General features: G+C 40.0%; 1 protein-coding gene and 2 long non-coding RNA genes across 3 annotated transcripts; 1 reads left to right on the top strand and 2 right to left on the bottom strand.

The window, feature by feature from the left end:
• Positions 1-12341: 12341 nt before the first annotated feature.
• LOC110895346 (ninja-family protein AFP3) lies at positions 12342-14142 on the bottom strand. The gene is made up of 2 exons (XM_022142648.2): positions 13251-14142; positions 12342-12880 (listed from the first exon to the last, which is right to left on the bottom strand). Exons 1-2 carry the CDS (start codon positions 13834-13836, stop codon positions 12537-12539), a joined length of 930 nt encoding a protein of 309 aa, XP_021998340.2. The 5' UTR covers positions 13837-14142; the 3' UTR covers positions 12342-12536.
• Positions 14143-18261: 4119 nt separating this feature from the next.
• LOC118484943 lies at positions 18262-18737 on the top strand. The gene is made up of 3 exons (XR_004875146.1): positions 18262-18311; positions 18450-18551; positions 18681-18737. It is a non-coding gene; the product is annotated as an uncharacterized LOC118484943 (long non-coding RNA).
• A 2410-nt stretch (positions 18738-21147) lies between these two features.
• Positions 21148-22574, bottom strand: LOC110896862. The gene is made up of 2 exons (XR_002568233.2): positions 22491-22574; positions 21148-21317 (listed from the first exon to the last, which is right to left on the bottom strand). It is a non-coding gene; the product is annotated as an uncharacterized LOC110896862 (long non-coding RNA).
• Between the last annotated feature and the right edge of the window lie 4751 nt (positions 22575-27325).

The raw sequence follows: 27325 nt of genomic DNA, 5'->3' as shown, positions 1-27325 counted from the left end.
TACATCAAATCAAGCTAGGAAGTCTAGAAACTCACCTAAAATCTAGGTTGTCGGATTTGAATTGTTCGAGAGGACAAGAAATCTGTGATAACTTATGTGATTGTATAGTTTGTTAGTATGGGATGACAAATGTAATGAATATTATCGCAATATAGTTGTTATGGATTCTCTTGAGCAATCTGATTCGCCTAGTGCCGCGCCCCGATGATTCCGCCATCAGTTGGGGTGTGACAGATTGGTATCAGAGCCATAACTATAGGGAATTAGGCAAGACTCGACCTAGTCCGGGTCGACGTCTTAGAAGTTGACCTAGTCTATAGTCTAAGCACCCATAGGCTGATTCGTACGAACCCGGTAGGGTTTGTATTGCGCCTACCTGATGCTTTCGATCGAAATTGCTAAGTCTACAACTTTGTGTGAACCCCGCATACTACAACTTCACACGAAGAAGCCTTTCCTAAGGCTGGAATACTACTTAGCCTTTCCTAAGGCGGACATAATACACATGTTTTCGAAAATACTCGCATCTCACAACCAAGCGATCCAGTCGAGACCAGGTGTGAAAACCAGTAACTCTCGATAGGATTGCTCACTCAGCACATTATTCTAGCACGAGAATCTTTCGTTGAGTTAGGAGTGACTTCCATACCTCGACGAAAGCCTCCATTTCGAAATTCTAGTGGAGCTCTCAGATTTATTCGATGAGCATAACCACAAATTGGGAACGAAACTGTTAAGTCAGGGGTGAAACCCGTACCTTAATGAACCGTTCCACTCCCTAAAATATTTTTCAAAAGCTCTCACCAGGGACCATGGTTGTAAAAGTCTCGCCTAGGCTCCGAGTACTCCCCGAGTACTCGCTACAAGGTAGGCTGCCGAGGCACGAGTACTCTTCTCCCAGGCCAATTACTCCCCGAGTAATCTCCGCCTAAGCCGAGTACTTCCCGAGTACTCCCGAATCCGACTAGGGAGCGCCTAGCGACTTTTGCAACCATGCCAGGGACTCGACCATCACGATGACTCGAGCCACGCAATGACTAGGAGGACGAATGCCATGAGCTGCGTCCCAGCGGAAGCATAAGTCTCCAAAGTCAACGTGCGTGCACGAATTCGTTGGGTGTGATTGGGTTACCTTGGGTAGTCGACGCCTAAACACCCGAGGCACTTCGAGTACCTTAATAAGCCTATGACTCGCCGGATTTTTACGATTTGATGAACTTAGTTATGTTTATGTGTTTAATTGCGATTATCCATTTCCGCTCCCTGTTTTACAAAACACACGACTCGCACAGCCATCGCAATCCAAAACAAGGACCGAATATTCGCAACAAAACTAATGTCTAAATTGCCCGATTCCTCTCGCATACTCTCTCTCTCAACGCGTCCTAGCGCCTTTTAAACCATAACATACGTTTGTAAGTATAAACTACAGTTATCTATATCTAAGTACAAACCAAATTATGATGTAAGAGTCTAGGAAGTTTCGTGTCTCCTATGTGGCTCCTATGTGAAATCTATATATATATATATATATATATATATTGCACATTACAAGTTTCGATCGCACTCAATCGCATCGTAACCTCAAAATTATTATGATCGAATCTCATTCCCAATCACTCTCTCTGTCTAGATGCCTTCCAATAACTCTATCTCGAGACGAATAGCTAGGAGAAGAGCCAAACGACGCGCCGATAAGAGGATTGCCTCGCTCGTAACCAAGGAAGTGGTCAAGCTCATTCCTCGAATTGTCGCTCAAGTGCACTCTCTCGGCAACGCTCGAGACGCGAAGGACTCCAAGACGAAAGAGCCGCAATCTACTTTCCTCTACAAACACTTCAAAGCCTGTTACCCGATGGAATACACAGGTGAAGGAGGTGTGACCCAACTGCTCTAGTGGTTCGATTCTATCGAAGTCACCCTTCGACAAAGTGGGTGTCCCGATAGTTATCGTACTACTTGTGCCACCGGAGTATTTCAATCATGAGCACTCGAATGGTGGACCGCCGAACGCAACAAACGTGGGATCTCCGCAGCTTACGCCCTCTCATGGGACGAGCTGAAGGAACTCATGAAGGAAGAATATTGTCCTCCTTACGAAGTTCAGAAACTAGAAAACGAATTTTGGGATGTCAAGCAAACCGAAGGCGACAATGCTGGCTATACAACAAGGTTCAAGCAGCTTAGTGCAATCTGCCCAAGCTAAGTTGACACTCCAAGGAAAGCCATCGCAAAATACATTCGCGGCTTGCCCGAGTGTGTGGGTGGTTTTGTCGAAGCTGCAAGACCTGCTACCATCGAAGAAGCCTACCGTTTAGCTGCAGAAATCAACAGCAAACGAGTCTTGGACGGGTCCTTCTCCAAGAAGCCTGTCAAACAAGCTCATCAAGCAATCATCATCAACTCATCCGACGATTCCTCTGGAGAATCGGTCGATGGTTCATCTGACAGCTCCTCTGAAAGTTCTTCTAAGGGTTGCTCCGACAATGTCTACGTCAAATCATCAGGCGAATCCGACAACGACACTGCATCAACTCAGGAAGCTCAACCTAGCCGCAAACGAAAGACCGTGAGCCCAGACTCTTCAACAACTGGACTGCCACAACCCGAACCTCTCCGAGCAGTCCCAGTGCAACCGAAACGAGCTTACAATGGGCCTCATCCCCTGTGTTTCACATGCACGTATCACCACCCGCTAGAAGCAAATTGTCGCTATTGCACAAATTGCAACTGGTATGGTCATCATACGTCGCACTGCCGCGCAGGGCCGTAACTTTGAAAGAAGTCAGCAACAACCGCAGTCTCTGCAGGTGTCCTCCACAGCAACGTTATTTTGATTCTAATGTTATTGTAATAATACGACTTATCTCTATCGTTTTCTTTCATGTGTGGAATTTACTTCATCTATCGTCGCATGTGGATTCTATTTCTCTTATACTCGAGCACCATCTAAACGCTAGCACTATGTACTATATAACGTATTTTACCCTTACAACACTTTTAGAACGAGGTATGATAGACGTGCAAGGAACAACTAATCACGGATGCACACGGGATTATCTTGGTCAGTGCACGGAGGTCGGTAGTGAAATTCTAATGGTGCCATAACGTTTAAAAGCATGGTCAAGGGTCTTGGCCATGTCAACGAAGTGTGACACCAAGGCATGGGGCATAAGTAGTAGGGGTAACGCAAGGTGTGCCTTACCATACTACCGAAGTTTCGTGAAGAAAGTGCCATGTGAAGTTGGACGTTATTAGACCTATTACATTATTATGGTTATTTTCGACACTCTACAATCGATCGCAAGGCGTAACGAAACTAAATCGCATCACTGCGAAACTTCCCGTAAGTCTGCGTGCGCGACACAATTGCCACATCGATGGACTTAGGAAAGTTCACCCCGAAGAGCAATTGGAGCAACGCAAGACTGGTCGTAAGCCTAGAACGCAACTCAAATCGTAGTTTTGCTGGATCTATCTCGTAATCAAAATCACTCGATATGTGGCTCGAAATCGCAATCGCATCATGTGTTATCTCGCAATCTCTAATGCTGGTAATTGACTATTGTGTGAACCTCTATCATTTGGTGTGGATCGCTTATTGTGGGTCGCTAGACGAGTATCGAAAATCACTCGCCGCCTTTCACTTTAACGCATTTCGCACCTATTTCATCAACTCGATACTCTTATCGCGTGTCGCTATCACACATCGATACTCGTGTTGTCTGTGTTAGGTTAGCATGCATGACCTCGTTTTATGAGACAAAACTAATGGAGTTGAAACATGGTGGTGTTTTAGCCCTATTAGCAGACTTTCGTGGGAAAAGGCCATGTGGGCTACCATTAGTTACTGTTGTGGTGTATTCAACTCAATCGAATCGCATATCGCTCGCAACGCAACGATCAATACTTATCATCTATCAGGGTCTATTGCTTACCAATATTCGAGTATCGCTTGGAAGTCATCGTGGGTTGTGTAATATTAGGGTACATGACATCGCTTCACGAGATGAAACTAATATGGAAATGTGGCGTTTGCCGTATTAGCAACTCTCGTGGAAACATGCCATGTGGGTTTGGTGTGAAATCAAATCGAAATCGCATCTAGTCGAATCAAAAACCGCGTCATTCGCTATCGCTTATCAATCGTCATCTAACCCTGTGTGCCATATCAATGTTTCGTATGATCGAACTACTCGCACTCGCTATCAACGCTTTGTCAGTATCCAATTCGCTTCAATTCAAGACTCGGTCTAACATCCTATCGCTTGGACCGAGGGATCGAAATTCTATCTGTGTCTTATCGGCACGCGTGACACCGCCTCACGAAACAGAGGTAATATGGGTGAAACATGGTGGATACGCCGCTGGTACTTCCTATATATAAGTGTTTTTAATCATATTAACGAACTTTCGTGGGAAAGTGCCACGAGGGGCCCGATGTAAATTATTTTTCCATAGTATTAAAGAAAACCAATTTTTATAAAGATTTGTTAAAACCGTTGGACAAGTGAAATTTCCTTACAACATGGAGAAAACATCGAATCAGTTTAGCTCCATGCCCAATGGGAGTTTCATAAGTCTAGTATTTCCTTAAAACTTTTGCAATGACAGAAAGGAATCTTCCTAAGAACGATGGTTCGACAATCGAGTTTCAGCTCGAACCCACGTTGCAGGAAAGCTTTCTTAAAACTTATTTTGCCGCCGAATTCTTTTAAAATGTGTGACCCAAAATCTATTATCAAATTAACAAAACCCTCCCCATAGCGTTGGTGTGAACATCAATGCAGTTAGCACCGCGTCATGAGGGGATTTTCCTAAATATCTCCGAAGATTAATTAGTTATCAGTAAGTTTAAAACGCTGAGGAATCGTTGTTGTGTGTGTTATCACTTTTGGTTGTCCGAATTGTATCTTCTCACCACTCTCGCTCGTCGAATCTTAATCGATCGCTCGCTATCTAGACGCTATTAATCTCTACTCTCAATCGCATCAACTCTTACGACCCTACTATTGGATTAATTTCGGGACGAAATTTCCTAAAGCAGGGGAGACTGTAACAACCCGCACCTTCGTGCGTTGTTATTACTCGATACACTCGTTACGCCTGGCACCAAAGATTCAGATCATAATGTAACTATATCAGATATATCGCCAAATCGAAGTATAATCGAATAATTACGCATATTCTATCGCTATTACAAACTCGTAAATTATAACACTCACGATGATGTTGAGTGAGGGCTTAATCTACCCTCCTCGATAACCGTGAGGTGTCAAAACGTAAACAACCAACGCTAACAAGGACTATCGGGTGAGTACCATGCCTCCAGCCGTCATGACGATGATGGCAATACGAGCAAGTAGTACCCCGATATTCATTGTGGCACATCACATCGAAGAACGCACTCGAAGGCACGCGTAACTCGATCATCGCACCGAATATTGGTTATATAGATACGTATATACGACCCTTTTGTGATTAATTATAATAAATAATTAAATAATTATATAAATATATGAAAATATGGCCCAAACAGTCGAAATCGCACCAAAAACGAGGATCAAGAGCTTCCGTACGGACGGGCCAGCCAAACGGCTGGGCCAGTCGGTCGGACGGGCCAGCCGATCGGCTGGGCCGCCCGATCAAACGGGCCAGCCGATCGGCTGGTCCGGCCGATCGGACAGAACAACCAACCGGCTGGACCACCCAATCGAACGGGCCAGCCGATCGGCTGGGCCGTCCGATCGGACAGGCCAGCCGATCGGTTGGGCCAACCGATCCGGCCCACCCTTTCCTCCTTTTCCCTCCTTCCTTGCCTATAAATACCCCTTCCTTGCCAAACACTTGTTGTTGCTGCTGCTACTCGACCAAGACGTTCCAGCCCCATAACCTCTCGATTTCTCGCGATTCTTGTAAGTTTTTAACTCAAATCTTGTACTTTCTTGATCTATAAGCATTTCTTCACCTTTCTACCTTTCAAATCTCGACTTTTAACCGTGAAATCAACGGATTTGGAGTGTTCTAGGGTGATGTCACCATGGAGTTCTTCAATGGCGATGTCATCCCATGAAGAACAACTCAGATCCGAATGGTTTCCATACGATTATACGTAAATCTCGTCCAAATCAATGTTTTCTAATTAAGAAGCCATGGATTTGAGATGTTCCAGAGTGATGTCATCACGAAATTCTTATGAACTTCAAGTGTTGGCCTCATTCCACCAAGAACAACTCAGAACCAAGGGACTTCCCAAGAATAATCAAGGTTTTTCACATCAGATCTATACACAAAAACGGTAGAAACAGAGCTTAGACCGACCTTCTACTCATTCTTAGTGTCGTGTTGGTCAGGGATCTGATTCCTACCGAAGAGACGACCAATTTCGGGTTAAACACGGAAAAACCGCCAAGAACGGCCAGTTCTGATGAAACGGGGTGATTCCTGGCCGTTAGAACAGGTCGGAAATTGACGGAATTTCAGTTTTTCAACACGTCACAACAACGTCTCGACCAAAACTACCGAAAAACACGCGAAAATCATCGAAAACAGTTGGACAGGCTGGCTGATCGAGCGGCCCAGTCGATCGAGCGGCCCAGCCGATCGGATGGACAGCCGATCGAACGGCCCACTCGATCGAACGGCCCACTCGATCGAGCAGCCCACTCGATCGAGCGGTCCATCCGAATGGGCCAGTTTCAATCCAATTTTCGTCCAATTTCACGTAATTCGATACCGTATAACGCGTAACCCAATACTCATGTAATTAGTCTGAAATCAGGGCATTCTCAGGCACCATTCCGTCAATCCAACCGAATACACACTGTGAGTATACTTGACCCCTTTTTTATCGAATTTTGGGTGTAACACACGTTCCTTATAAATCGAACTTATCAAACGAATGATTCAATTGGACAATTTATCACTTGCGAATAACTGATTGCATAGATATACGTGATGCTAGTTGCATGTATGCTAGGACTTATACTCGTGACGTCCCACCACGACTAGTATAGTACTATTTTGCCCGACGGGGTCTAGTTATGCCATCGAAGAGTCGAGCATCGAGGACTTAGCTGGTAGTATCAGTTTTGTGAGTATATATGTCGTGTATTACGTTTATGCATGTGGGAATTCGCAGCACATTTAATCTATTATACTATTACATATCAAACCTGTATACTCGCCAATACTTTTGTATTGACAATATTTTAACGTATGTTGCAGGTTTAGTCGAAGTCTACATCAAATCAAGCTAGGAAGTCTAGAAACTCACCTAAAATCTAGGTTGTCGGATTTGAATTGTTCGAGAGGACAAGAAATCTGTGATAACTTATGTGATTGTATACTTTGTTAGTATGGGATGACAAATGTAATGAATATTATCGCAATATAGTTGTTATGGATTCTCTTGAGCAATCTGCTTCGCCTAGTGTCGCGCCCCGATGATTCCGCCATCGGTTGGGATGTGACAATTATGCATGCACGTAGCATGTTCTCCAGGGTTTGGATGGTACGTGAAGAAACACTGACCTTATGCGTAAGATCTGGCTAGGACTTCAACTCTTTGGCGATCCGAACAGCTACTGCAAAACAGAACACCGTTAGGACTCGTTACAGGAATGGGGTTATCCCTGTAACCACCCTCCAGCGTGAGAATAAGTCTCGGTATGGGAGAAAGTAAATATGTAGAGAGAAGAAGAGTAAACGAGAGCAAGATGATCATACCTTAGATGTTTACCTCTATTTATAGTTTACCATTAGGGTTTCCCTTAACTTAGGATGGGCTCCAATAAGTTAGGGATTTGCATGATTTTCTCAAAAGATTAGGGATTTGGTTACGTGGTTTATCCATGCAGAATGGAACATTCTAGAATAAACGTTTGTAATTAAATATTTGTAATAAAACAATAGGTAATGACCGGGTCGGGTTAGCCGATCCGGGTCATACCTTGTCAGTACGCTTACTCTACCCATTAGTCTGGGCGGTAAGCTGTACTAGAATTTAAGAATGTACTAAGCGCTTTTGCTGGAAATTTTCCATAAATAAGAATATATTTAGTATCTAAATTCGATACTATAGATAATGGTACTCCATAAGGAGACTCGATGTTGTCTTTATATAGCTTAACTTGTCGGAATTATAAGTTTTCCTTAATTGACAAGAAGCGCCGACTTAGTCAGTCTGTCGACTATAACCCATATCGCGTCATTGCTACGATTGATCTTAGGTAACTTGGAAATTAGATCCATTGTTAATATTTCCCATATCTATGTGGGAAATTTCTAGTTTATTGATGCAGACCAGATGGTCTATGATGTTCGACTTACTTGCGCACATATTAGGCATTTTGCTTCAAAGGTGGCTATAGACCTTCATGTCCAACCACAAAAAGGTCTTCCACCTTCAGCTCTAATTCGTCAATAGTTACTTGCGTCATGTAGATGGCTCATTCTCAATTCAAGCACTTGGATGCCTTAAGCATAAAAGCTTTCTCGGGCGATCCATAGTGTTGATCTTCCACAATAGCGAGTATATTGCCAGATGGGGATTTAATTTTGACAAGTTTCTTATCACAGGCAACGTGGACTTGGTTATGAACTAACCAATCCATGCTTAAAACTACATCGAATCCCACAAGACTCTCGAAAACAGAAAAAACAACAAAAAAACAAGTTTCTTATCACAGACAATATGGACTTGGTTCGATGGCTCGTACGATCTTCCTCGTCACAGCGCGTACACATCATCCCAAGACTCTCGAGGACATAAAAAACAACAAAAAAACTATATATGTTTTGTAAAAATAAAACAACTTTAAATCAACTTTAAACTATATATGTTTTATAAAATAAAACAAAAATCTACAACTTTTCAACAAAAAAAAAAAAGCACACAACCAAATACAACCAAACAACAAACCAACAACTCATTTTTTCCACCAAAACCTAACTTTTCCCCCAAAAATAAACACCCAGTCCAAAACGCCCTGCTTTGGCAAAGCGGGGCACTTTGATACGAGGTTATCAGACAAGGACTTACAGGCTCAGCCCTTGTCTGTTGACTTTAACCTAAAACGCTCCGCTTTAAATAAAGCGGAATGTTTTAGGGTGTGTAAATAGACCAAGGAGGTGTATAAATAGCCAGAGTCTTGTATAAAAACGAGACCTTTCAACCAACACTATTTGATTAAACCTTTTGAACTATTTATCATTATCATGGATAATAATTACAAATGAATATATACGTGTCACTCATTTAGTTAAAAAGTTGTATGAAGGTGACATTTGATTGATTTATATTGGGTGCTACTTTCTACACCCTCCTAAGAGCATTCTCATCCAAATCATCAAAATATGTGAGGGGTAGTTTTTATAATATAAAGGGTATAAAAAATGGTTGTGAGTGGAGGAGAGAGAAAATGTTATTGTTCATCTGTATATTTGGGGGAACATTGTTCACCCAGTATAATTTTTTTAATACATATTAAAAGTGGTTGTGAGTGAATGAGAGAGAAAAATGTAATGATAATATTATTTAATTGAAAAGGAGAGAGAAAAAATATTTGTTTTTAGTGAAAATATATTGATATATGAGTTGTTTTTTAGTGGAATGTATGTATAATTTGATGGATTGGATGAGAATGCTCTAATTACTAAATAACTAGGAGAAGGAGGGGTGTGTTTAGAATCAGCCTTTATATTTGATATTTCTTCTTTAAGTTTTAGGGTCTATTAAATCTAGATCATCGATGAATAAATATATTTTAGGAAGCGTAAACGTAACAATTAGTCAATTACACATGTCTAAATTTACAAATCTATTACGTAAAGTTCTTCCAAAACTCATGTCCGTTCTTCAATCAAGCTCAATAGATGCAAAATTCTCATTTTGCTTATGATAGTAATAATAAGTATACCGAATCATTGTGTAGCTCATAACAATGACGATACTAACCGGTTTTACAAATAAGCATATAACTGGGTCAATAACTTAGAACACATAAGACATCAACAATTTTGATTTTTGAACAAATTATAAACTTAACTTTGTTTTTCTCCCACCATCCTACCACAACAAAAATTACACCTATCTTACTAAATGTACACACTTTCTTTAAAATAACTAACTACATTCGACTTCACACCATCAACAGAATCAAACACTTCTAACTCTGACCTTTTTAAAAGCTCGTGGCTTGTTTGAAGTTCACTCGAAAATAGCTCGACTCAAAATTGGCTCGGTTTTAAATAAGCCGAGCCGGCTTGGCTTGGTTTATAAATGAGTTAAGCTCGAGCCAAGGTGGGTTCGGTTCGTGGCCCGCTCGTTAGATGCTCATTGGCTCATTTAAAATAAAGCCGAGATTTAAAACATACATACACACACATAGACAAAGTATTAAAGTTCTAATATATTTTTAAGCTATGATTTTCAATTAGTAAATCTTGTTCTATTAGCCTAAAGTGTCGCTTATTTATGTTTATTGGTTTTATGTATTATGCGTAAAAAAATACAAGAACAAAAAAAAAAAAACAATATTTTCTTTAAATAAATGATCTGGCTCGACGAGCCACAAGCTAACTCGAGCTTTTGACGAGCCCGAGCTCACAACCCTACTTCTAACCATACTCAACATGATCAAATGGTAGGAGAGATCTTGTTAAATGTCAGATTAGCTTCTTTCATATCACATTAAGCAAATCATGTTCAACAAAAATAAATGGCAAACTCACGAACATGCATGATCATGTGAGAAATAACCTAATTAGATCGAACATTGGTGAAGAGGTCGAGACTCAATAGGGACGATGGTTGCGGGTTTTCATTTGACATTGGTTGATATTGGTGAAACCATCTTCTAAGTTCTAACCGATCGGTAAATTTATTCTAAACCCAGAAATGGATTGATAGATCCATTGTTCTAAAATATGAAAAAGATTTATAAGGTCAATGACTCTTAAATGGGTTGGTTCAACTTACTAGTATAAGTAATAAATTTATTTAAATGAGAATAGGAAAATCAACGAAAATACACAGATTTTAACGAACATTCATAAACGTAAATGCATGAACATAAACGAAAATACACAGATTTTAACAGATTTGTGTTAACACTTTATATATTTTGTTTGTTTTTTTATAGGTAATAACCAAACGGGTGACGGGTTTTGGTCCAAGGTTTTGGCGAAGTTCCTCGGCGTTATGGACCAAGGCCCGTATCGAGATATCGACTCGGTGTCATCAAAGTGGCGGAAAATGAACGCGTCCGTCAATAGGTTTTGCGAGGAATATAATAAAATATATACAAGTGGGCGTCGTAGCGGCATGAGCGACGACGATGTGTTCAAACAAGCGTTGGAGAAGTATAAGGCGGACAATGGTAATACCAACTTTGCTCACGTTCGCGCGTGGGAAATTTTGAAAAACGAACCAAAATAGGCGCCGATTCCCAACGAGGTGGAGATGGCGAAACGCCAAAAAACATCGGAAACGGGTAGTTTTAGCGCCAGTGGATCGGACGCGAGGTGTCACATAAACTTAAATGATGACGCCGACTTTGACGAAGAGGAGTATGCCGTACATGAAGCGGAGCGTACAACGGGCCGAGACAAATCAAAGAAGGAGCGGGCCAAGGGGAAAGAAAAGGAAAAGGTGGACCCGAAGATGGAAGAGTTTATGGAACAGTTAAAAATGTACAACGACGTCTCGGCCCAAAAGACGAAGGCGAAGGAGCGGGCCGTCGAAGAAAAAACTCGTGTGGCGGAAGAAAAGTTACGCGAGAAGGTCCGATTGTCGAATGAGAAAATCCGAATTTCCGATGAAAAATTCGGCTCAAGGAATGGGAAATAATTACGATGGATGTCGATCAGTATCCCCAGCCGAAACGTTCGATGTTGAAAAACTACAAACCGACATCATGAAGAATCATGATATTATTTAAGTCTATGTTTTTTTTATTAAGTGTATGTTTTGTTTAAATTTATGTAATGTGGTTTTAATATTAATGAAAATATTTTGTTAGTTTATTTGTTAAATGTTAAAAAAAAAGTAGAACATTAAAAAAAAAACATAAAAATGGTGGGGAGGACTATGACTAGGACCATCCTCCCATACCCTCTACTTTTGGGGGATGAAGCATCCTTGGGAGGACTATGATGTGGCGCCTACATGGCGGATCATCCTCCCTTGGAAGACCATCACCATACCTTGTAGCCTTATATGTCCATTCATGTAAATTAATAACGTTTAAATAATGAACAAAAACTTATGTTCATGCTCGATCGTTTAATAAATAAACGAAAATAGAGTTTAGTCGGTATAAATGATATACGTAGGAAGAAAATATAAGAAAAACCAGCTACCATTAATTAAGCAACAAACTACAAGCCCCATACAAGGATCATTCATCCAAGGGTCGTCATATACTCATATCGATATCATATCACTTTGCATCAAAAATCTATGAAAATAATACTATACAAACATTCAAGACCCCCACCATGCAAGCACTGACGCTCAATAAACCAACATTCAATCATGAAAACGAGGAACCAGGTTTAACAACAATGTGTTTCAAGGGATGAACAAAGTCGGTTCCACCCGCGTGCCGCACAAACTCCGCCGGTGACAAAAAACTACCATGACAAACACACATTATCTTCACTTGTTCGCCTTTTCCATACTTGTATAATATCCCTTCTACCACTCTCCCGTTCGGACCATCCCCTTGCGTGAAAACACAAGGCATGTCCTCCATCGAACCAACCTCTTTCCCCGCCTTTTTCCTATCGGAACTCCCCCCCTCTACCTCCACATCAAGCCGCGGGTTTGAACCCGACGAACTTTCTTGTAACAACGAGCTCGTTTCACCACTTGATCCTGAAAATTGGAAAACAACATCACTTAAACCTCTAGGATTGCGTGTAGAAGTGTAAAGGAGCCGAGCTGAGCTTTTAATAAGCTGATGTTGAGTAACTTTTTGTAACTTGTGAGCCTGTTAAATCTAGGTTTTTATAATCTTTTTCTCCAGAACATAAACTGTTTAATCCAGGCCAAGATACAACTAATATTGCACAATATATATGCCCTCGAAGCATTTTAAACTGGATTTAACAATTTAGGTTCTGGAAAAAGGGCATGGTTTTAGGGCAAGAAAAGGATAACATGAATCTAGTTCATCACGTCAACAACAAAAACATGTTACAAAAATAGAAAGTACAAACAACAATGCATAAAGTACAATCATTACCTTGACGACACCTACTCTCCAACTCTGACACACCCCCTTCTGGAGACAACCCCCCACCTCTAGGAGGCCATTTACCCGACCCAAACAGTGGACCCGGGGACGACCCGACCCGACCCATAGCTGCCACGTACTCATCCCGTTCACCTCTAGTCAAACTTTTCTGCTTCTCCGATCGCCGCCGCTTCGCCGCCAGCCGCCGCAAGCTCTGCAGCTCCTTCCTCTTCCTCCATTCCTCCTCCGTCTCCACCGGCAACGATGATGTTCGGATAAGACCCGAATAACCTCGACCCGGACCAGGACCCGGACTCAGATTCTCATGACCACCACTTAAAACGTCGTCGTCTCTTGCCACCGGTAAAATCGCAGCAATTGAAGATGACCTCAGTAACTTATTATTATTCTTATCAACACCAAATCTTCCACCTAACGACAACCCAAGATTTAGTTCCACCTCTTCACCCGACCCGGATCCGATATCCTCATCCGGGTCGGATCTTTTTGTAAATCTTTGTAACAAATCTCTGGGAGTTGGGCTTTTTGATTGTAGAGATAAATTCTCCATCTCATTGCTTGTTCTGTCGCCCATACCGAACACAATAAAAATAATAATAATAATAATAATATTTTATTATTATTATTATTATGAGTTAGTGTGATGATCTGAATGAGGTGAATTATTAAGAAGGAGAAAGTTGGTTGTAGTTTGCATATTGGTTTGGGAATCGAATAAGAAAGAGGTGAGGTGTGATGAGATTGAGGTGAAAACAGTTGCCGGAAAGAATGGTTGAAAGGATATGTTTTTTTTTTCTTTTGTTTAAATGTTGTCGTTGGGTGGTGGTGTGTAAGAGTAAGAGAGATAGAGAGCAAATCAGGAAGAGATTCGTGGGGATGGAAAAGAAAACAGGACAATGAAAGATGAAAATATATTGTTTTACGTTTTGGGTCCTTGATGTTGTGAGTGGTTGTAGTTATTTGGTTTAGAATTTCAAGATTGTCATTATCATCATGGTTTATAAGTATAGATTTTCTTTTTTCAAAATAGCGATTATCAAGATTTTATTCACTGGACGGTTAGGCTATACGGTATGGGGGTCGGCCCCGGCCCGTCGCGGGTCGGCGACGGTCCAAACACCGTGCCGCCCCCATACGTCGCCGTCCTCCCCGTCCGTTTTCAGACGTTCTCGACGAAGCAAATTATGTGCCCCCCCCCCACTTTTGACCGTTGGAATATTAATAAAAAAAAAAAAGGTAACGGCTATAGGGCTGCCCCCGGATCGAAATCTAGGGTTTCTCCACGAAAGGGCAATTAACACTGGTATACGGGACTTCTCCATGTCCCCATGGGACTTGACAAACATTGAGTCGCTACAAGAGTCGAGACTCTTTGGCGTAACGCATGGTGAGACGAAAACCCGTGTTGACTCGGATTCGAACTTGCAATCTCCAAATTATCTTCATTATCTTTTTAATATGATCATGGTTTTTAAGTATAGATTAAATTTGCCTTTACAAAGACATGGTTTAAATATGTTTATAGTTATATCAATCTGTGGACAATCACTCATCATATCTTGTTATGTAATATAGGTTGCTTTTGTAATAAAAAAAAGTATGACTGTGACGAATATGAAAGAGTATTAGTGTAAATATGATATATGTTAGTATATTTGTTTTGAATCAAATGTAGCCAATCTTGGTATGTAAGCCATTTAACATAGCACAAGTTTTTTTTTTTTTTTTTTTTTTTTTGACACAGAACGAAAGTATAAATCAATAAGATAAATTCTCAAAAGAAGTTGATTTTCAAGATGCATAAACCATTACATAAGGTGCCATGTTATAGGTTTTTTTTTTTTTTTTTTTAATTTGGCAGGTTTGCCAAATTCTCGAAATTACAAACTGATTGAAATAAATTAAAATTGACACCATAAATAAAGATCTAAATCACACTAATCATTTACTTACGTGTTATTGGCTAGAAAAGGAACTCTGGAAGATTGACGAATTTGGTCAAAAACTTTGATTGACGAAATTGGATCCCTAAATCAATGAATTCAGGCCTAAAAGCTGGGTGGTTTGCCATGTGATTCAGCTCGTTGAGATCTTTCCATCACATGATCCTCGGCCCCGTAACTTTAATCATAACCCAAGTTGCGCTCATTTGAAGTTTCCGCCATTTCTGCCCCGACGTCCCTTTATCCAGCTGGTCCAGATAAAAATCTGCTAACTTTTAGACCCACTCCTCATAACTTTAAGGTAAAAAATAAGTTATAAACAACCAGAAAGTTTCAAGTGTGGCTAATAAAAAGTAACTTTGTCATTCGTTTACATGTGATTAATCGTGAGAGAAAGAATTTAAAAATTAAGCATCATTATTTGATTGTAGACCATGTCACAAAACTCTTAAACAACTAACGCTTTATAACAAGAAAATGATAACAATACTTGGTTTTTGTGAGCTATCATATTCTCTTTAAATGATAATATGATTCTTAACAAAATCAAGTTACACATGTGATCGAATACCTAGATTAGGTGGTTTACCATCAAGTTGGTTGCCAACCTTTATCATGAAACGCAAATTCACTTCTAGAGAGAAAATAGAACTTGTATGCCATAAAACCGTATAATGACCTAACATGGACATTGGATCAAAATATTGGGTAAATAGTGAAACTTCAACAAGTGGAAGGTTCGTTTTAGACTTTTCAATTTGCGAGGATGGATTGTGAGAGAAATTGAAAACCAACAACGTTAAAATGGAATGGACGAAAATGCCCTTCTGAAAGAAGGTGGGGGACATAAAGAAAGGACAAGTGGCAGAGACTAGAGAGGGGTAGTGATGACACGTTGGGTCTTGATTGATCATCAAAGCTTTAAGAATCATTGATTCTTTTAATTTTCTATATTTTTTATTTAAATAATATACATGAAGATATAATAACTTTTATGTTAATTAATCAATTAATAATAATAATAATAATAATAATAATAATAATAATAATAATAATAATAATAATAATAATAATAATAATAATAATCATCATCATCATCAAATAAAGGTTTCAGATTTTACCGGTTTAAGCTTTAAATGTTGTTTTATACTGTTGTTTTTCATTACTTTTATGATTTATTTTAACCTTTAATATTTAAGTAGTACCCACCAATTTTTATTGTTTTTATTTTGTGAAAGCATCAAAATATTTTTATTCTCCTATTGTTGGTCGACACACAAGGGATCGGTAGGTTCACTTCACATGATACACTTTTGACCAAAATCCAATTCGTGTTTAGTTTGCTTGTCGCCTTGTCTAATTCAAATTATAACTACACCCCATTTTTAAGATAATTTTAAATCAGAGTTGAATGGCATAATCCTTAAACTCATTTTTAGTATTTATCTACTATTTTATTTGTTAATTCTGTCGTGCAGTGGCGGATCTAGGCCACTTTTATGGGTTCCTACAAATCCATTCGGTTTAAAAAAAATGGAAAAAATTAGTAAGAACCTTTTATGATTTGAAAAAAAAATAGTAAGAATTAGTGAGAATCTATCAAAAGGAATCTAGTGAAAAAAGTTCTTAGATCCGCCACTGTTGACGTATACATGAAAACACCACTGTTTTATATACATATACACTAGGTTATAACCCCGTGTATTACACGGGTTGAATAAATAAATTTTATATACTAAATAATAAAACAATATATCCTTAAAAACCTCATTTATTGCACGGATTGAATAAATATAATTTTATATATTAAATAATAAAAAGCTGTATCTATAAGAAACATATTGTACGGATGGAATAAATGTAATTTTATATACCAAATAAAAAAGTTATATCTTTAAAACCACGTGTATTACACGGGTTGAATAAATGTAATATTGTTTACCAAATAATAAAAAAATACATCTTTATAAATATGCGCATTACACGGTTTGAATAAGTGTAATTTTCTGTACTAAATAATAAAAAAAATATATATCCTTAAAAAACCCCGTGTATTGTACGAATTCAATAAATCTAATTTTATATATCAAAGAATAAAAAGTTATATCTTAAAAAACCTCATGTATTACATAGGTAGCGTAGATGTAATTTTGTATAGTGAAAATAAAAATATTTAATATATTAATACAAAGTTTGGTTTTTATTGAAATTAGTATGTGTTTACAATTTTTTTTTAAATAACATATATATATATCGAATTTTTTAAAAAATATCGTATCCCTCGAAATCACGGGCCTTATGTGAAAGTTCTCCTCGCACACCATAGCCGGCTATAGGTGTGTGGCTTGTTGTAAAATAAAAGAGTATAAATAATAAAAATTATTGAATGTTGAAAATCCAAAGCGTTTGGTTAGCCTCTTAGTTCATAAAATATTGATTTTTTTTTAACTTTCGCGGCAAAATGAATAATAGTGGAGATTTATGCTGGTCCAATGAAATAAACGAATGTCATTTAAAGATAGTTTTTGGTATTAAACTAATAATATTTAGTAGAAGAGTTATCTATAATATAAGATATTAAACTGAATAATATTAAACTAAAATAATAATTATCTATAAAAGAGTAAATTAATAATAATTATCTATAAGGAGATGACCTAATATGATGACAAGTGTCCCCAAAAGTGGTTTCTTTTATTATCTATATATATAATATATGAATAAAATGTGGGACACGTGTCAAGTGATGGTGCAACCACAATGGATTTTTGGCGGGAAAATGTGGGAAGGCTATTATTTTCACACGGGATCCGAAATGCAACATCGATACCCGGTTTTTTGACCCGAGTATATAAAGTGTCTAATAAACCTAAATCATTCATTCGCCTCATTTCACGCTTACAAACCCTAATTCCGTCATTCTGCTCTCTGGCGCTCCTCTCCTCAGCCGTCATTGATTTGATTGCGTCTCCCAAACCCTAATCATTCAAATCCACCGTTTCATCTCTGCATCTTCGTCGTTTCATCTCTGCATCTTCATCGTTTCATCTCTTTTTACTTGAAAGAACCCTAGAAATGTTTACTCTACGATTGAGAAAGAAACCTGGTAAGTTGGTTTTCGATCTTTAATATAATGTAAGTTTTTCATAAAACAAGGCTAGGGTTTACATTCAATCCAGTGTTCTTCTATAATCTTCATATTCTATTCTAATTGTTTTACTATTTGTTTCATTTATCTGAAAAGAATTTGCTTCAAATCTTGGAATCTTCAACTTTGGGAATATAAATCAACTATTGGCCAGACCCAGTTCACCAAGAAGTATTTTGATGATACGTTTGAGCACATGTGATGGTTTTTCACTTTTTATTTTGCTTAATATTACTACAATTTTGGTTGTTTTGTCTATAATCGGTTAGTTTAGTTATTAAGATTCTTAATAATTTGTGATAATTGCTTTTGATTTGTGATTCATAGCCATGTTGTTCTTCGTCATCAAGTTGTGAAGGAATTTCTAAAGAATCGGCTTCTGTCCGAGGTATATTGTATATTTTGATATGTTATTATTAGGGTTTGGTATTAATGATATGTGTGAATTTGTTGTCTTACATTGAAGGTAAAAAAAAACTCGATTTTTGTTATGGGTATACAAGGAATTGAAATAGGAAAATTTTAAAGCAGTTCAGCTCTCAGGTTTCTTCTTTTTTTTTTTCCATTCGACCGATTTTTTTCAATTCATTAGTTTTCAATTTCAATAACGTTATTTTATGCCATTTTGATTATGTTAAGCCACTTTGATTATGTGTTATGCGATACTTGACTATGATTCTATTCACGTAATCTTTATTGTGTAAAAAAAGTAGTGTGGCGGCGTGCTGGTTGATTCTATTCGGGTTTTGTTTAGTGGGGTGTGAGTGTTTTTGTTCTGGAGTGAGTCAGGTTATAAGCTAATTTCTTTTTTGTGGCATGGTGTTCCTCTGTAGGATGGAGTATGGTCCCTTATCTGATTTGCTTTAGGGATGAGCATGGTACGTTTGGACTGGTTGCCCAACTAATCCCAGGTGGAACAACTATGGGCAGAGTACTCGGTTTTGTCATGATGGCTATGCACCAATATAAAGATGCTTCAACCATTAACTGAGCGCTCAAGTAGGATGTGGAAGTCGTGAGATCTGAGGTACTTTCTTTCCGTAACCATGAAGATAACAAGTTTGGTTCAATATACATAACAGAATCAAACACAGTATTTGCGCGTGCTTAGATTGATAAATTCTTGTAAAATTTTCGAATAAATAAAACTCAAATTCTAGAAAACCTCATAAACAGGTCTGGGTAACAAGTTGAGTAAAAAGGGTGATCATAAATACTCAACGAGTTGATCGAATTTCAAATAAGTCAAATTGGTTGAAAGTTACCAAAGTCTATATTTGGGTATAGACCTGTAACGTATCTGATAAAATATTCTTACTCTTGATCTGTGTTAGTTTTGAGAACTGGAATTGTGTCTGATACGTGTAATTTGACACCAAGTATTTTAGGTATCTTGAAAATCTAGAAACTAGGTAATCGAGAGTAAATCTATATTTGATTTGCTAGCCTCCAATATTGGAATCTGTTTGATTATGAACTTTCATGCTTTTTCATGGTTTTAAGAGATGAATGATTGTTACAGGAGAACTATAGAACACACCACCAAGACCTTGAGCATGATGAATCTTGGCATTCGGTGAGTCTCTTACTACTAATCTTAATTTTTATAACATTTAGTTAGATGATTTTGATATACTTTCTAAGAGAAATCTCTGATTTTTCAGCCAGTTCACATTTAATGCCTTGTTTAAAAGAGAAGAGTGTTATATGATTCTTTTAAACAGCCAGTTCTCACCATAAAGCTCAACATTGCGTCAAGGTTTGACTATTAACTTTTATAAGTGTACTCTTTCTTTAGCTGGTTAGTTCATCGGTTGGTGTTTATCAAGTGCTTGTAAATTGTGAGTTCATAGGTTTCATAATTTGATATTTAATAAAAATTCTTGTTTTTTAAAAATGGTTAGGAGATTTAGAATTCATACTTATGGGAAAGCAGATGGTGATGTTCATCGGATTGGTTTTTGGTTTTTTCAAATTTGGAATTTTAAGACTGAATTTGGATTTGAACAGAATTTTATACCAAAATTTATAGAAAGATGTCCATTTTTGTTTTTGTTTTAATTTCAGATTCTGAATAAGCAAGCCATTGAAGCTTCAGATTGTACCAGAACTGGACCTTAGAACCAGAGACATTGTTTAAATCTAATTGGTAAGTTTGCTGTTGAATGTTTTCTAGATTTTTATATCAGAAAAAGGGTGTGAATTTTGACACGGGACTGTAATTTGGTTTTGTAGGAAGTGCCCGAGAACAGGCGTCGGTTGTCCATATATAAGGGAATTGTAATCCTGAAACAAAATGCTGCTTTTGTAATCTTGATCAGTTTGCATCCTTTTGTGATGGTACATACTCTGGTAACAAATCTTGGATCCACCCCTAGAACGAAAAAGGTCCTTAAACTAAACTACGGGCCTGCATTTGATTTTTTACACAGAAAAAACGTTGATTTTTTCAGGTTTAAAAAAACTTATATTCCTAGAACAAGAAAGATCCTTAAACTAAACTAGGGAGCTGCGGTTGACTTTTTATACAAGAAAAATGATGACTTTTTGGGTCTTGGTCAGGTTGCATCATATTACGGGTGGCCTGTGTCGACTACACACTGTATTGCAGGATCCATGGTTGGGTTTGGCCTGGTGTATGGCGGGCCCGGTGCGGTTTTCTGGAGCTCATTAGCGAGGGTGACATCATCTTGGGTTATACCCCTATTCTGGGCGCGGTATGTAACACCCTAGTTACTAATTAACAATTTTATATGTAAACACCAACAATTAGATGTGTAGTTAAGCCTACACATACTATAAAAATACGAATTTATTAAAACTTTTACAATTCATAAGTTATTCTACATAACGTGGTTGAAGTCGTTGTTTAAAATTTGCAATGTGTCAAAGTGTCGAAGCATGTATCTATATCGTGTTCGGTCCTTCGTTGAGCTTGATCGTCTTCCGGCATCCAAAGTGTACCTACATTTCATAAACACGAAATGCTTTAGTCTTACGGGCTTTAAAACGTGTCCAAACGAGTCCGGGAAACCATTGATTCCAAAAACAAAAATTTGAAAATGACCTCCACCGTAACTTATGGTGGCACCGTAAGTTACGGTGGCCTCTGTAATAAAATTTTCCTACCGTACAACAGTAGGCAACCACCGTAAATAATTCAGCTCCACCGTAACTTACGGTGGCACCGTAAGTTACGGTGGCCCCTGCATTCAGCCTTTCCATTTTGCCGTAATTGACACGAAATCTTTCGTATCTTTAAATTCGCTTGTCCGTTTGACCTACCGTTTCTTCCTACATGTTTGTAATTTGATTCTCCATCATATGGAGTTAAAGTCTATCATCCGGCTTAATAAATTTTGAGACTTTTATGCAGTCGGCTTATTACCTTTTTACAAGATTTTGACCCGTTTACGCTTAAATGCATATTTTGACCCGTTTACGCTTAAATGCATATTTTGACCCGCGAATGTGCATTCCTATGACATTTGTTCATGTCTAATGATTCCATAACCTTTATGCAAGTTCTTAAACGACCTCTATGAGTCGTTTGCCCAATATACCCTTCAAGGGTGTTTTGTCAACTTTAGTCCCTCACTTAACGACGAAGGACTTTCACTAAATATTTTGACCAAAATTGTATGTTTAACCAAAAAGCTTAGTTATACGTACCTGGCTCGGGTCAAAGTATTGACCCGTTTACTTAACTTTTGCTTTAAATCTTTATAGTTAAAGCGATGCCAACTTATGTTATTTCCTGTGATTACAAAACTCAACAAGCAATTATCAAATGTTATTGTCAAATGGTGTTACCCACACCAATTGACCTATTTAGTCAAATTGACCATTTGTCCGTATGAGATGGTATTTAAGTACCATTTCATCCCCTTTAAACCTATCCTGGTTTTTCCTTGTACTCGTTTTACTTAAAACCGTTTTTATTTGTTCGTCATTACATGACTAATTTACCATTTTACCCCTTTTCCCATAACTCATGATTTCTTACTGATTTCCCTTGTTCCGGCTCTTATTGAATCGTGTCGGAACATTCTATACCAACCATTTAGTAGCATTCATAAACAATATTTGCAATTATGTAATTTGTACATAATGTAAAGAGGCGTAAGCTTTACTTACCTCGCATCCGAATACGCTTTCTTCTTTCCTTGTTGATTCGTTTGACCCGTTCACTCATCAAGCTTCCACCTAGCTCGTTAGGCGTCAAACTATCATCATAATTCATAAGACGGTTAGATTAGTCATTATCAATTATGACTACTCCATCTAACGGGTCTTAGGCCGACTTTATCGCTCGATTAAATCATTGGTTAGTTTGACTTCCTAGTAGTCAATTGATCTATCATCATACTCAAATGCACACTTCACATGGAATTTCAACATTTTAGCTTCGTTTAGGCATTTTAACAAACACCTAGTGGGCATAATTTTACATATTTACTAACTAGTTCATAACTAGTTATTTTTTTTTACCAAGACTTATGACGAGGTGTGACCCGAATCGGTCAACCCGACCCGGTTACAACCTATTATTTTAATATAAATATAAATGATTATTCTAGAACTTTCCATATCGGCATGGAAGTTACATAACCAAATCTCCAGCTTTTTGGGAAGATCATGTAAATCCCTAACTTATCGGAATATATCCTAGGTTAGAAGAAACCCTAATGGAAAACCTATAAATAAAGGTAAACGTATAAGGTATGATCATCTTGCTCTCATATAACTTTCTCTTCCCAATTTCCTTTTACTTCCACAAACCGAGACTTATTCTCACGCCGGAGGGTGGTTACAGGAATAACCCCATTCCTGTAACGAGTCCTAACGGTGTTTCTGTTTTGCAGCCAAGCGTTCGGGTCACTAATCATCGAAGTCCTAACCCATAATCACCGCATAGGTCAGTGTTTCTTTATTGGCGCCATCCGTGGGACCTATTCAGTGACAGAACCTCATGGCAAGTGATCAGAACGTAGCAGATCAAACGATGACAAACAATAACCTGACGTTGGGGACGAGCCTCGGTGCCACCACACAGTCTTCCCCAGCCGTTACGAGGTCGCTGGACCCAGAGTTCGAGGCAGAAGGACCACCGCCAGGTTTTGACAACATCACCACCGTCTCTTCCCAGACTGTGGTGACAAGTCCGTTTCTCTACATGCCCTATCAAGGGGATTAGGGGGAACTAACGGTAATATGTTCACCCCAGCGACAACTACTAATGCATAGGCTTCACGCCTCTCCTCCGTCCCTGTTATCTCATCGGCAAGCCCCAGCACCATCACACCACAAATTAGCAGGCCTCAATACTATCAACCTCTGACTTCCACCCCGATGCCACCGCTATACTCTGCGGCGCTAACCGCGGCATTATCGACGCCGCCTCATCAGCCGGTCGTCATGCCGGCCGGAATTATGAACACCCCCGTCACACCAGGAAACCAAATATACTTCCCTGGGTATTGTTATGCACCCCCATACGGGTATTTACCCTCGTACGGGGGTTCAGCGTATCCGCTCCAGGGAATGGCCCAAGGTAGCACTCAATCACCGTACGCGGCTTATATGCCGCCTTGGTGGAGTGTCCCAACGCCACAACCGGTTTATACCCAGACTCCGCCTACGGCTGAGCCTGTGTACGACAGGGGAAACACGGTCAGGCCCTGGGTGTCTCCAATAGGAAACTCCAACCCTATAGTAGGAACTGCCCCGGGTATGGACGCCCCACCAGCACAGCCTATAAATGTGGAAGAAGATGAACTTACCAGACCGTACAAGCCGATAGACGCGACGTTCCGGTCTAAATTCACTAGAAGAATCGCCGAGGCTCCTATCAAGGAAAAACCCAAGATGCCCCAAACGGTTGGCAAGTATGACGGTCTCGCCGACCCGGATGATCATCTCAACTTATTCAAGAGCGCCGGCGAAGTGGCCTGTTGGTCCATGCCCTTATGGTGCAAAATGTTCGTACAAACGCTAGTGGGCGCGGCCCGAGTTTGGTGGGATAGCCAGCCCACAGGTGAAATAGACAGCTTTGAAGATTTAGAATCAAAGTTTATCTTACAGTTTAGCCAGCAGCGCAGACACACGAAAGATAGAAACGAGCTCCTCCACATCCGTCGGCGAGATAATGAGACGGTAGAAAACTTTATCATCAGATTTAACAAGGAAAGCCTGGCGATCCTGGGCATGACGAATGATCTGGCATGTGGAGCTTTCCTTCAGGGGGTCAATGATGACGAGTTACTGAGAACGCTACATGGAAGGGACGGCGTACCCCCAACAATCGATGAAATACTTCGAATAGCCAAAGTATACGTCATACAAGAGAAGGCGGTAGCAGCTAGCCATGCAGCCAATAGGAAGAAAGAAGCCCTAAAGAACCAGGAGGAAAAAGATCACCGGGGATCTAAAGGCAAAAGTAGGGGAGACCGATACCAGAGAAACGACAAAGACGCGCGGTATGACAGATACCGAAACTCCTACTCAAGGAATGAGCCGTCGAAACCTCGATCCGAATACCCCAACTTAAGCAAGACACCGGCTGAGATTTTAGCCTCAGAAAACCTCAGGCTTAACCCACCAAAACCATTGAAAGATAACCCTAACAAGGATACGAGTAAATACTGTGAGTACCACAAAGGGAGCGGGCATGACACCAGCGATTGTTTTCATCTTAAGAAACAGATCGAATATTTTGTAGAGTCGGTCAAATTGGCACACCTAGTAAGAGACATCAAGCAAGGCCCGCCTGTCGTCAAGGAAGAAAATGACAAGGCAGCAGGCAAGAGGCCGCGTGAATTGAACATGGTACACGCGGATATGGGAAGGGGGCAAAACGGAGTTTCTCCACACTCGAACCTTGGATGTTGGCAACAATGACCATAGAACCTCGAATGGAGGACTTGCACCTCACTACAGATGCCCTGATCATATCCGCGGCAGTAGGAGACTACCGCATGAGGCGAATCCTGGTCGACACCGGGAGCTCGGAAGACATTATCTATGAGCATTGCTTCAACAGAATGCAACCAGAAGATAGAAAGTTGCTTGAATCAGTACACGCCCCCATCAAAGGGTTCACAGGGGAAAAGGTTGACCCTATCGGTCAGATCACTTTCCCGGTAACTTTTGGGCAGTCACCTAAAGAAAGAACCATACTCCTGACCTTCCTTGTGGTACGCGCTGAGTCATACCACAACGTGATAATCGGAAGATTCACCCTGGGAAAATTGGATGCCATAGTCTCCACGGCAAGAGGTTTCATGAAGTTTCCTACACCACGAGGTATTGCTACTGTGTTTCGTGACAAGATTGGAGAAGTACTGAGTACCAAAAGATGCCGCCAAGGGCCCACCGGAGCCACGGGCCTATAGAGATGGGTACTAAGCACACGCCATCCGGACCAGATGGTCACAATCGGGGACACTTTGTCTCCAGAAGCTAGAAACGACTTGAAGCAACTGTTAAAAAGAAATGTGGACATCTTTGCTTTTGAGCATTCTGACATGACAGGAGTCCCCCGTAATAAAGCAGAACACAAGCTTGCAACGCTCCCAGACGTTAAGCCGGTCGCTCAGGGTAAACGTAGCATGGCCCCGGACCGACGGGCAGCGGTTGTCAAAGAAGTACGAAAATTAGTGGAAGCTGGAATCCTCAGGGAAACGCAATACCATACATGGATATCCAACCCGGTTATGGTAAAAAAGCCAGATGGCACACGGCGAATGTGTATTGATTTCAAAGATCTAAATAAGGCGTGCCCTAAGGACGCATACCCACTGCCCGAGATTGATTTAAAGGTCGATTCCTTGGTACCCTACCGATTCAAATGTTTCCTGGACGCTTACAAAGGGTACCACCGGATCAAGATGTCCAAAGAAGACGAAGAAAAAACAGCGTTTCATACCGATGTGGGCATTTTTTGTTACACAAAAATGCCTTTTGGTCTACGGAACGCCGGAGCTACCTATCAGAGACTCATGGAAAAGGTGTTCGAGGCACAAATCGGACGAAATTTGGAGGTCTATGTCGATAACCTTGTAATCAAAAGCAGGGAAGAAAAGCAAATGTTAGCAGACATCGAAGAAACTTTTCAGCGGCTTAACATTAAATTAAACCCAAAGAAATGCTCTTTCGGGGTGGAAGAAGGGAAGTTCCTGGGGGTAGTGGTCACCCGAGATGGCTTCAAAGCCAACCCAGAAAAGGTGACCGCCATAACGCGGATGCCTTCCCCACGAACATTGAAGGAAGCTCAAGCCCTGAATGGGCGGTTGGTGGCAATCAACAGGTTCTTGGCAAGACATGCCGAGAAATCCCTGCCTTTCATAAAAACGTTGAAAGATTGCCTTAACAAGAAAAACTTCAAGTGGACCAACGAAGCGGAACAAGCTTTGCAAGACATGAAGCGCTTCATAGAAGAATTACCCATGCTCACAGCACCAAGGCCTAGCGAGGTGTTAAAGATGTATTTAGCGGCATCTCATACAGCAGTAAGCGCGGTGCTCATGGTTGAACGGGATGGGAGACAAACACCGATATATTACATCAGTCGCGTATTAGCGGGACCCGAAACGCGGTATCCCACGTTGGAAAAGCTGGTCTTGGCATTGGTACACGCCACACGACGACTGAGAAGATATTTCCAGCCGCACCGTGTGGGCAATTGAACTTGGCGCTTTGGACATTGAATATCAGAAACGAACAGCAGTTAAGGGGCAAGTAATTGCTGACTTCTTAGCCGAAATACCTGAAGGAGAAGCTATTGTAGACCCAGTCGTCCAGGACATCCCGGAGTCTAGTACCGTTCGACAGACCTGGAAACTATACACTGATGGGTCATCTAGTGGAAAGGGATCTGGGGCCGGTTTAATGTTGATAAGCCCAGATGAGATCAGGCTGATGTACGCCTTACGCTTTGATTTCGAATGTTCTAACAATGAAGCGGAGTATGA

The sequence above is a fragment of the Helianthus annuus genome, chromosome 12 (assembly GCF_002127325.2).
Source record: "Helianthus annuus cultivar XRQ/B chromosome 12, HanXRQr2.0-SUNRISE, whole genome shotgun sequence".
NCBI lineage: Eukaryota > Viridiplantae > Streptophyta > Magnoliopsida > Asterales > Asteraceae > Helianthus > Helianthus annuus.
The sequence above is the reverse complement of the archived record's forward strand: the minus strand, read 5'-3'. Positions and strand labels throughout refer to the sequence as shown.